Source organism: Sapajus apella, unplaced genomic scaffold (genome assembly GCF_009761245.1).
Source record: "Sapajus apella isolate SASKATOON/1434 unplaced genomic scaffold, GSC_monkey_1.0 scaffold28, whole genome shotgun sequence".
Taxonomy (NCBI): Eukaryota; Metazoa; Chordata; class Mammalia; order Primates; family Cebidae; genus Sapajus; species Sapajus apella.
In genome coordinates this window covers 6,225,172-6,238,067 of record NW_022436968.1, presented here as the reverse complement: position 1 = coordinate 6,238,067, position 12,896 = coordinate 6,225,172, and the positions used below count along the sequence as shown (strand labels likewise).

General features: G+C 38.2%; 1 protein-coding gene across 1 annotated transcript; it reads left to right on the top strand.

Annotated features, from left to right (window-relative positions):
* The first annotated feature begins 8,149 nt into the window (after window positions 1-8,149).
* Window positions 8,150-11,332, top strand: LOC116561041 (cAMP and cAMP-inhibited cGMP 3',5'-cyclic phosphodiesterase 10A-like). Its single transcript, XM_032292671.1, is given in 3 exon segments — window positions 8,150-8,504; window positions 8,507-8,777; window positions 9,312-11,332. Coding segments are annotated over 3 exon segments (2,319 nt in total). The 5' UTR covers window positions 8,150-8,405; the 3' UTR covers window positions 11,261-11,332.
* The last annotated feature ends 1,564 nt before the right edge of the window (window positions 11,333-12,896 follow it).

Genomic DNA, 12,896 nt, shown 5'->3' with positions numbered 1-12,896 from the left:
ACTTTCTTTACTAATTCATCTCAGAAAGTCATCTATGCTCTCCAATCTTGTACTATCAGCTTTTTTCTCTTCTTGCCTATTGACTTGGGGTATATTTACTATTAAATTCGATTCCTTGACTTTATTTCTGTTTACATGCTAATGACTCCAAGTCAAGGCTTTCCTCCTGAGCTGCAGACCTATATTTCCAAGTGTCTCCATTAAACATCTCCCACTGCCAAGGCATAAAACTCGGAACCCAAAATGAAACTATGGTGGGCGGATACTCTTCATTTTCCCTAAATCTGCATCCTATTGCTCACCAAGTCCTCTTGATTTTGTCATGCGTTCTTTCATTCACTTACTCCTCTTTCTAAGAAAGCTGACTCCCAGTTACCTACAAAATATAACATGAGTTTAAAATAATAATAATAATAATAATAATAATAATGCATGCCTATTTCTTGGTTCCAATCTTCTGCTTTCCTCTTGTTGTTTTATCCAGAGGAAACACAGATTTTCCCAGACACATAAAGCAGTTTCACACCTCATAATTTTACTCAGGCTCTGACCTTTGCCTGAAGTAACCACCTCCCTGGACTAATTCATTCCCTCATTTAACAAATATTTATTGAGGGCCTATTATTTGTCAGCTTCTAATGAAGGCACTAAGGTTATAGCTGTGAACAACACAGACAAGGTCTCTGATTCCACACAGCTTACAACCATGAGCAGAAAAATCGCAATAAACAAGTAGGTAAATATACAAACAAGGTGATTTTAGACAATTAAATGCCATGAAGGAAATAAACAGTTGATTATTTTAGAGTTGCTCAGGAGTTGGAGGAAGGAGGGATGCTTCAATAGAGCCATCAGTAAAGACCTATTTTAAGGAAGCAACAGTGAACCTGAGACTTGAAATTTCAAAAAAAAAAAAAAATTATCACTGGAAAACAGAAAAGAAGACATTGCAAGCTAAAGAAATAGCAAGTGGGAATGGCCTGGACTGGTGTATGTGTTTTCTACTGCTGCCACAAAAATGACTACTGTGACATAAAACACTAATGTATCATCTTATATTTCAGAAGGTCGGAAATCTGACATGGATCTCATTGGAATAAAATCAAAGTGTTAGCAGGGCTGCATTCCTTCTTAGAGGTGCTAAGGGAAAACATTTTCTTGTTTTTTGAACTTTTAGAAGTTATCTGCATTCCTTGTCTTGTGGCCTCTTCCTCCATCTTCAAAATCAACAGCATAGCATATCCCTGACATGTCTTTGTTGCCATGTTTTTCCCTGACTATATGGCCTGGAAAGGACTTTTAAGAACCCATGTGACAACATTGGGCCCATCTGGATATTCCAGGATAATTTCCCTCATCTCAAGGTCTTTAATAACATAGCCAAGTCCTTTCTGATGTATAAGGTAACATACTCACAGATGCCAGGGATCAGGACAGTAGCATCTTTTGTTGCTATTATGCTTACTACCATAGATAGAAATAAACTTTGATTGTGTAAAAATAGGCAGAAAACCATTATGGCTAGCATGATATGATATAAGATTGGACATGAGGTTTATCCTTAACTCCTTGTTGGTCATGGAGAGGAATTCAAATTTTTTTTTCCTAAATGCAAGGAGAAATCAACAAAACATTGTTACACAAACAAATGATATGCTCCAATATGCTAATTTTTAAAAGATCTGTTGGCATGTGAGAAACATATTATGTGAGGGCAAAGATAGAAGTGGGGACACCAGTTAGAAGTACTTTTAGTCCAAATGAGAAATAATGGAGTCCTAAGAAAGGACAGTGGAAATAGAAAGAAGCAGAGAGATTCAGGGTATATTTTGGAAATAAAATTTCTGCTGGATTATGAAGAGCTAGAAAAAAATGAGAAACTGAGGAGGCCACTTCTGCTGACTGAGTGGATGATACAGCTGGCAAAGCTCAACCATTGCCTCTTCTGACAAACAGGTCTGCTCCTTCATAAAACCCACCACCATGTTCTGAGTAGACCTCTGTTAACATCACACTATAGTTACATGTTTGTTTCCCTTGTCATATTGAAAATTTCTTGAGATTAAAGACATTGTTGGGTACTTTATATTTGCTCAATAGCTATTTATTGAACATACATTGTTTGATAAGGAATCAATAGAACATAATGATTAGATGACCATGAGATGAGTGGCTGTGAACATAAATAAATATAATTCCAAGGTGTCAGCCCTAGAGAACCAGGAAAATGACTGTCCTGGAGAAAGAAATATCTAAGCAAGGAGGAGAAACTAGTAAAAGAGTAGGAGAGCACAGAAATGATTAGGTGCATCTGTGCACATATATGCTTTGAAATAGCAAACTATAATCTTTTTTATTCCTTAAGAGATGGGGTCTTGCTTTCTTGCCCAGGTTGTAGTACAGTAGGACGATCACAGCTCACTGCATCCTCAAACTCCTTGGCTCAAGGAATCTTCTTGCATCAGCCTCCTGGGCATGCATCACCACAATCAGCTATTTATTTAATTTTTTTTGTAGAGACAGATCTCTCCATCTTGCCCAGGCTGGTTTTGAATTCCTGGGCTCAAGCAATCCTCCTGCCTCGGCCTCCTGAAGTGCTGGGATTACAGACATGAGCCACCTTGCCAAGCCAACAAACCCTAATTTTTGAATAGAAAAAGACTGTATATTGTGAATTTACTTTTTTCTCACTGAAGGCACTATGAAAATGATAACCAGAACAACAATAATAATGGTTAGAATTTATTAAGTACTTACTATGTGTCAAATACTGTGTAAGCACTTTATATGTATTAACTAATTTAATCCTAAAATTGATGCTGTGGGGTAAGAGTTATTATATTTCCTAGTCTGCAGATGAGGAAGGAAATTGAGGCTAGTAGAAGGAACTAATTTGCATCAAATTACACATCAAGGAATAACTATTAATAAATCCTGCTCTGAAATCCTAGCTGCACAGTTTTTTCTCTTAACAAGGAAGTTCAAAGAAATTATGTGATGTTTATTTTCTTAGCTTAAGCTCTATCGCTGCTTTAAAAAATTACAATACTGGGAGAATCACTCAAAATGTCTTTATAATATCTTTCCAAGGAAAACAAATGCATGTACCAATGAATTTAATTATCAATGCTATCTATATCCAAACTTTATACATATGTTACCTCTATCTGAAAATCTCTGCTGAAAATATGTCTTTAACATTAAGACATTGTTAGAAGTATTTCCATCTTGTGTTAGAAGTTTTCACCTTCACTTAACATCCTTAGATAAGAATTTTCATTGTAATCCGAATACTTATATTTCAGCTTAGTCATATTTTGAGAAAAAATTTGCATTTTACATTTGAGAATATTGTGCTGTTTCCTAAGGCATCAATCATTACATTTAGAGATGACGGAGAATACTGTGAGCCAAGATCATAAATAATATGAGAGCTTGGCTTGTGCAGCACTCTCCTCTTTACATACTACTCAAGCTCACACATACTCTTTGAGACTTACAATAACCCAGTGAAATCATATGCACTAAGATGATCGCTCCCATTTTACATTGAGATTCGAGAGATTAAGTGACTTGTCAGAAGTTACACAATGTAATGAATGGCCTCCTATATTGGTTTACAAAACCTAGCACTCTATCCACTGTACCTTGATAATCAAACTGCAATTCAAATTTTATGAACTAGGAAGATAGCAACAAAAATGTCTACAGATATGTGGTGGTTATGAGCGAGACAGAGTCCAAATGCTGGTCTCACCACTTACTAGCTGGACAATGAATAAAAAATCACACGTCTTTTCTGAATTTCAGTTTTCTCATCTGCAAAATAGGGATAATGATATTACCTACATCACTGGTAAATGTTGTAGTAAATGAGGGGAAATTTGTAAAACTCTTGGAACAATTTCTGACATAAAGGTAATATTACATAAATGCTGATTAAATGAAAATAAGAAACTGTGTTAGCCTTTCTTCTAAAAAACCCCATTTAATTTATCATGAGTTTAAAATGTCACTATTAAAATTTGCTTAATCATCAAAAACTCAGGTTAACTAGAGGAAGTTTAATCATGTATCACACTATGCTCCACTCACCCTCTCATTCTGGTTTTTTTTTTTTTTTTTTCTGTTATGTTTATTGAAATGTGGTTTACAAAAATTACATTTTTTTAGGTGTACAGTTCTTTGAGTTTTAACAAATGGCACCAAAGTCCTCCTATGCCAAATGAGTATGCTATGCTCCACGGCCTGCTTTTAAAAAGTTAAAGGCCTAAGAGTCTGGTTGTATCTCAACAAATAAGGAGTCATTCAGCTCATCATCATATAATCATGGGATCACCATTACAATTCATATGATTTTTTTTCACTGCAAAAAGTTCCACCATTTGGAGTCAATCTCTTTCTTCCATTCCCATCCCTGGCACCACTAATCCGGTTTCCATTTCTTTAGTTTGCCTTTCGTGATGTTAAATAAATGAACTCACACCATATGTAGCCTTTTGTGTCTGATTCCAAGATCCATCCATGCTGTTGCATGTATAAGCAGTTCATTCCTTTTCTTAAAGCTTTTATGTTTACATTTAAAAAATTCATTTCCTCATTCTTAACCATTCATCCATTAGTTATTTTTTAAGCCTAATAAATCTTGAAACATGGATGATTGTTTGTATTGGAATAGACAATTCTCTGTAGCTAAATTGAGAGTCCATGAGTCAAGGCTTCCCTTGAGAAAAGCTTTTTAAATGACAGGACTAGACACAGGCTACAAAGGGGAAATTGTCCAGAAGCGCAATGGCACCAAAGACCTCCTGTACCAAATGAGTGTGCTATGCTCCACGTCCTGCTTTTAAAAAGTTAAATGCCTAAGAGTCTGGTTGTGTCTCAACAAATAAGGATTCATTCAGCTCATCAGGATCTGAGTTCTAGCATTGTTCAGTTGACAATTATGTGGCGGTTAGAGGTCTGGGAAATGTGTCTTTTCCTGGTATGGAGAGGGCAGCACAGGGCAGGGAAGTCAAAGTGATATATTTTTTCATATTCAGTAAGCCTGTCAGTGTTTTGTTTAATACTTTAAAGACTCCTGTGTGTTACAGAAAACTCTCTTCTACTCCTTCAGTAAAATCAATTCAGTTTTGCAGATTTATAGAATTTTCTGTCTTTGAGAGATGAAAGGAGTTTTTTTATAAATTGGCCCTTGAGAGAAAAATATAATTTTATATATATTTGATATTTTAAGTACCATTTCGGTTGTATTTTTGTTTTACAATGTATTTTTCTGTCCAGTATTTGAATGAACTAATTGCACTAGCTCTCAACATGCCAAAATAATTCAATACCAGATTATTTGAAAATACTTTTTAAGAAAATCTGAGTAATAAAAGTATTCATCCCTATCTACTTCTCCTGATATAGATGCATTAAATGGGAAATGGCCAGCAGTGATCAAGTCTTGACTAATACTGAAAAGCAGAAGCTCGTGCTTATAATCACTGCCATCACAATTCTTTATAGTATGTAAATACTTTAATAATCATGAAGCTAAAACGGCATTATTGATTTAAAAATATATGATGCCCCTGTAATGCCAGTTATTTGGGAGGCCAAGGCAGGAGAATCACTTGAGGCCAGGAGTTAGAGACCAGCCTGAGCAACATAATGAGACCCTAATTCTAAAAAAAAATAATAATCATCATAATAAAATAAATTAGCCAGGCATGGCAGTGCATGCCTGCAGTTCCAGCTACTAGGGAGGCTGGGGACTACTTGAGCCCAGGAATTTGAAGTTGCAGTGAGCTGTGATCATGTCACTGCACTCCAGCCTGAGTAACAGCAAGACTCTGTCTCTTAAAAAAGAAAATATGCGTGTGTATATATATACAATTCATTTGAATTAGAATTTCTATTTAAATATCTTCAAGTAATCAATGAGTTCACATTGGCGTAAATACACAAATATGCATTAAGAAAAGCTCTGACCACAGCAATTGAAGTAGTAATTATATATTAAAGTGTAGTCAGTATATAGCCAAGTTTTTCATCACAAGGACCAATGCATTAATTATACTGCTTAGAAATCAGCAACAATACGTACATTTGGCACTAATTATTATTAAACGAAAACATGTACATATCCATACACTAAAATATACATGCAAAAAAGAGTTAGTAAAGGAGTAATTCATAAACTTGATTTTTAGTAGGTTCTTAAATTATTGCATCTACATCTGAGTCCTTGACACCCAAAGGTGTCAAGGATCCTGTGAACAGTTACTACAAAAAAGAGGGGTCATTCTTAATACACAGTAAATACTAAAGCAGGTTTCATTCACCAGTTGGAGAGTGTGCTATTTTAATGGTTTTTTAATGTATGTGAGTGATATCATCTCATGAGATTTGAAGGAACACATGGATTTCATTTTGTTGTTTTACATTTATTTTTGTTTTCTCTGGAATAACTGCAATCAGAAGATATTATTGGATGAGAGAGATTTTATAAATGTGTCTTATCTTCCCTTTCAGCATCATCTTCATTTCCGTCATTTTAGAATGAAAGGAATCTTGAAAATCCATAAATACAATACACAGCTAAAACACTCAAGGGACACTTAGAACATTTGGTAATTTGTCTTCCTGTTAATTTACTTAAAAAAATTTATACACATTTATTTGTAAGAAGAGTTATTTTATTAATTTAGGCTTCTAATCAATCTCTAAGGCCCAGCAGTTGGCTCAAGAAATCATAATGTACTTAGTTTCCTAGATTTTTCTTGTATTCTCAATTTTTATAAATCTATTAAAAACTCTCCAAATAATTTGGATATTGAAATTATCAGCAGCAGGAAGAATTAAGAAACTACTGTACTCCTAATGCATGAGCATCAGCCATCATACCCTTGTTTCAAATGTGACTTATTCGTCCTAATATGCTCATCCTACTTAAGATGGGGTTTTTGGTTTTAAAAATTATATTATTTATATGCAAATCAATGTAATGCACATTTGTTAGAGAGATGACTTTGAGAATGCAAATATCTACAGGACATAGTCCTGGCCCACCAAGGGTTTACATGGTTTGGTGGTAATAGATGCAATCTAACACATAATAAAGGAATGAATCTCATGATACACATAGAACAATAGGAGAACAGGGTATGGTAAAAGGACTTGAAGTCACAAGGAATCTGGAAAGAAACTCTGGATATGACAGGATTTAAGCAGAGCTTCAGAATATGCATAGCACTCCAACAGAGATTGCCTGAAGGGAGATTAGGGAAACCATAAACAAAACAGACTAACAAACAGAACACCACTCAGGTGTCTTAAGGAAATTGTTAGTAGCCTAGCAGAGTTAAGACATAGGTGGCTCAAGGCTACAACAGCAGGGACTGAAAATCTAATATTTTCAAACTCTAAAATGAAAGCATGTTGAATTTACAGTAAAGGAGGTAAGAAAAATGCCAGGAAATATTTTAAAAGCTAACTGCAATAGGCTGGGTACGGTGGCTCAAGCCTGTAGTCCCAGCACTTGGGAGGCTAAAGGTGAATTACCTGAGGTCACGAGTTCCTGACCAGTGTGACCAACATGTTGAAACCCTGTCCATTACTACTAAAAACACAAAAATTAGCCAGGCATGGTGGCGGGTGCCTGTAGTCCCAGTTACTTGGGAGGCTGAGACACAAGAATCACTTGAACCTGGGAGGCAAAGATTTCAGTGAGCTGAGATTGCACCACTGCACTCCTGCCTGGGTAACAGAGCGAGACTCCATCTCAAAAAATAATAAAAAAATAAATAAATAAAGCAAGCTAACTGCAATAAATCTTAATCTTAACAACTTTTGTCTTTTAATGATCTGGCCAGCATTTCCAGATAATTTATGTATTTATCATTATATTTCAGAGTACTTTAATTTTTTTATGATTTTGCTAAGGTAATAAAATACTGAACTGGATTCTTCAGGATGCTGTCTTGATGGATGCACATAGAGACATCAATAATGTCCCCATATATTTACTCTTGTAAAAAAAGAAAGAAGAAGGAAAGAAGGTAAGAAAGGGGAATGGCAGTTGGAATCTGTTGGGATGGCAGTTGGAGTCTGTCGGGATGGCAGTTGGAATCTGTCGGGATGGCAGTTGGACTCTGTTGGGATGGCAGTTGGCCAGTCCTGGGCCTCAGAGTCTGCCCATGGGAGACCCCATCAGCCTGTTACCTTTGCCTCCAGGTAGGAAGAAAGTAATCTAAGGATTTGTGCAAGTCTGCATTCCTAGGCAAGTTTGTGTAACTGATGCCAAACCGAGGAGGAAGGCTGTGGAAGAGGCTGTGGAGGCCTGCTCACCAGCCCTGGGCTGTTGGCCAGAGACTCACTCCCGCTCCTGCCTGTGACTCAGCATTTGACAGTTAACTGGTATGGCAACATTATATGGCTTTACCGATGAAAAAGTGAAGGCATATCTTTCTCTTCACCCCAAGGTATTAGATGAATTTGTATCTGAAAGTGTTAGTGCAGAGAGAGAGAGGAGAAATGGCTGAAGAGGGAGAACAACAAATCAGAAGATGAATCAGCTCCTGAGGAAGTCAGCAGGTACCAAGATACGAATATGCAGGCAGTTGTATATGAACTAAACAGCTACATAGAACAACGGTTGGACACAGGAGGAAACAACCAGCTACTCCTCTATGAACTGAGCAACATCATAAAAGTAGCCACAAAAGCTGATGGATTTGCACTGTACTTCCTTGGAGACTGCAATAATAGCCTGTGCATATTCACACCACCTGTAAGGCTGGCTGCCTCCCCCGAAGTTCGGACTCGCCCATCTCTCTCCCCGCTTGAAAATTACATTATCAGAATATGTCCATCATCTAGCTCTGCCTTGGAAATCCCCTCTGCACTTGGCACCTAGCCCGCCTTGGAAATCCCCTCTGCACTCGGCACCTAATCCCACCCTTGGAAATCCCCTCTGCACTCGGCACCTAATCCCACCCTTGGAAATCCCCTCTGCACTCGGCACCTAACCCTACCCTTGGAAATCCCCTCTGCACTCAGCACTTAGCCCGCTCACCAGAAATCCCACCAATAGCAGCTCATTCCATCCACATCCTGTTTCTCCAAATCCAATCAAACGCCTTCGCTCCCTATAAAACCCCGCCCCTGAGAGGAGTCAAGCACGACTTCCCTGGCCCCTCTCCCCGGGACCACAGAACCTCGCCTGGGAGCTGAATAAATTGGCATCTAATTTTCTTGTGCTGGCCTCAGTTTCCTCATTTTTAACTCAGCAATAAACCTACAGAGAATAAACTTTACACCACCTAGGATAAAGGAAGGAAAACCCCGCCTCATCCCTGCTGAGCCCATCACCCAGGGCACCACCATCTCTGCTTATGTGGCCAAGTCCAGGAAAACACTGCTAGTAGAAGACATCCTTGGGGATGAACGATTTTCACGGCGTACTGGACTGGAATCAGGGACTCGCATCCAGTCTGTTCTTTGCTTACCAACTGTCACTGCAATTGGTGACTTGATTGGTATTCTTGAGTTGTATCGGCACTGTGGCAAAGAAGCCTTCTGTCTTGGTCACCAAGAGGTCGCAACAGCAAATCTTGCCTGGGCTTCAGTAGCAAAACATCAGATGCAGGTATGCAGAGGCATTGCCAAACAGACTGAGTTGAATGACTTTCTACTGGATGTATCAAAAACATATTTTGATAACATAGTTGCAATAGATTCTCTACTTGAACGCATAATGATATGTGCAAAAAACCTAGTGAACGTCGATCGTTGTGCACTTTTCCAGGTAGACCATAAGAACAAGGAGTTATACTCAGATCTTTTTGATATTGGAGAGGAAAAGGAAGGAAAATCTGTCTTCAGGAAGACCAAAGAGATAAGATTTTCAATAGAGAAAGGAATTGCTGGCCACGTAGCAAGAACAGGGGAAGTCCTGAACATTCCAGATGCCTACGCAGACCCACGCTTTAACAGAGAAGTAGAATTATACACAGGCTACACCACGCAGAACATCCTGTGCATGCCCATCGTCAGCCAAGGAAGCGTGATAGGTGTTGTGCAAATAGTCAACAAAATAAGTGGTAGTGCCTTCTCTAAAACAGATGAAAACAACTTTAAAATGTTTGCCATCTATTTTGCTTTAGCCTTACGCTGTGCTAATATGTATCATAGAATTCGTCACTCAGAGTGCATTTACCAGGTAACGATGGAAAAGCTGTCCTACCATAGCATTTGTACTGCAGAAGAGTGGCAAGGCCTCATGTGATTCACCTTTCCCGTGTGTCTCTGCAAAGAAATTGAATTATTCCACTTTGACATTGGTCCTTTCAAAAACATGTGCCCTGGAATTTTTGTCCATATGGTTCATCGGTCCTATGGGACATCCTGCTTTGAGCTTGAAAAGCCATGTCGTTTTATTATGTCTGTGAAGAAGAACTACCGGCAAGTTCCCTATCACAACTGGAAGCATGCGGTCGCTGTAGCGCATTGCATATACACCATACTTCAGAACAACCACACGCTTTTCACAGACCTTGAGCGCAAAGGACTGCTGATTGCATGTCTGTGTCACGACCTGGACCACAGGGGCTTTACTAACAGCTACCTGCAGAAGTTCGACCACCATCTGGCAGCTCTCTACTCCACCTCCACCATGGAGCAGCACCACTTCTCCTAGATGGTGTCCATCCTCCAGTTGGAAGGGCACAATATCTTCTCCACCCTGAGCTCCAGTGAATATGAGCAGGTGCTTGAGATCATCCACAAAGCCATCATTGCCACAGACCTTGCTTTATACTTTGGAAACAGGAAACAGTTGGAGGAGATGTACCAGACTGGATCACTAAACCTTAATAATCAATCACATAGAGACTGTGTAATTGGTTTGATGATGACTGCCTGTGATCTTTCTTCTGTGACAAAACTGTGGCCTGTTACAAAATTGATGGCAAAAGATATATATGTAGAATTCTGGGCTGAGGGTGATGAAATGAAGAAATTGGGAATACAGCCTATTCCTATGATGGACAGAGACAAGAAGGATGAAGTCCTACAAGGCCAGCTTGAGTTCTACAATGCTGTAGCCATTCCCTGCTATACAACCCTTACCCAGATCCTCCCTCCCACGGATTCTCTCCTTAAAGCATGCAGGGATAATCTCAGTCAGTGGGAGAAGGTGATTCGAGGGGAGGAGACTGCAACTTGGATTTCATCCCCCTCCGTGGCTCAGAAGGCAGCTGCATGTGAAGACTGAGCCCTGATCACCCAACACACTGTCCCACCTACAGATCCTCATCTTGCTTCTTTGACATTTTTTCCTTTTTCTGGGGGGGTGAGGAGAACCTACACCTGGTAACTGGGGTGCAGACCTCTTCAAGAAGGTAACATCAAGTAAATAAGTCAAGCAAAGGACTTCCTACCAGTCTCTTCTCTGAGGCGTCATAGACACTGAACAACCAGGACCACCCCACGTTCAGAAATCAGCTGGCCAAGTGACTCCATTTGACTTGCAAACCAGCCTTTTCTAATAGGCTGATATTGCTGAGGCCTTAATGGAAAAGGCCTTCCTTTTTCATTAAGTAGTACTTCTGAGGAATTACTACTTCCTCAGAAGGGGTACTTTTCCATTGTATCTTTCTAATAAAGATTGCAAATAGTTAAAAAAAAAAAAAAAAAAAAGGAAAGAGAGGGAGAGAGAAAGAAAGACAGCACTTCTACTACTCTGCATGGTTTATTTATTGTAGAACCACGCCCATATATTTGCTTCCAAAAGAAGACATAGCTCAAGAAAAAATGTGGATGAATCAGTAACCATACATAGATGTGAATTCTGCTTTTCACATAACAACTTCAACCTATCGTCCAGCTCATACCAAAGTAGTCATCCTTTTCAGCAGCCTGCGTCAACATAGCAGAGAAGTGGAAAATACACATAGGTAGGTCCCTCATTTGTTTAAATCTGTGAGGGTTACCAGATCTTTAAAGAAAAAGGTTTACTTTAAAGACAACATATAGTTCTAAATTCTAAATCCTGAAGAAAAGGAAATGAATACCAATATAATCAAAGTAATTTTAAGTTTAAAAAAAGGAAACAAAAACTAATCTTGTCTCATTGTGTCATTAAGAACTTGAAGTGTGATATTTATGAAAGGACTATTCTACAGAATATTCTCATTGGAAGTAAGTCTTTGGGAAACATGAGGTTTGTTCATGAAAGCCTCTCACTAACCACTTTACATGAGGACAACCCCATAGGTCCTTTAAGTTCAATTTCTTATTTGCAAAATGCAATGATAAAAGCCCCTTAATATTTCTGAGTATTGTTACAGGAGCTATTCATGAATAAGTTTTGTAAATTCTATAAATTAATAAAGCATGTTGTCATTCTTATTACTTTACTTATTTTAACTACATATAAAGAGTGATTGTATAGGCCCCTGCCAGATGCTGGCCCCTTGATCTTGGATTTTCCAGCCTCCAGAACCAGGAGCTAATAAATATCTGTTCATTATAAATTACCCAGTCTCAGGTATTTAGTTTTAGTAGCACAAAACAGACTAAGAATCAGTGAGCAATGCAGTGTTGCTTGGTTTGGCAGGGTTCCCTTCAAACTGTCTAAACTCAGAAAGATTTTCCAACTTTCCTGTTAGAGCATTGATCTAACAGGATGAACTAAAAGGAGAACAAGTTTGGAGGGAAAGAAAAAGAAAGAATAATGAGGAAGACAGTCTAATATCCTTCTGGGAAAAAAATAGACATTTCATTTGCTTAAAAGTAATATACAAAATCAAAATACTATTTATTTACCACTCGTGATCATAAGAGCTTCAAATACATATACTATAAATGATCTTTTTTAATTGAATGGCAATAGCAAAGATGACATTTGT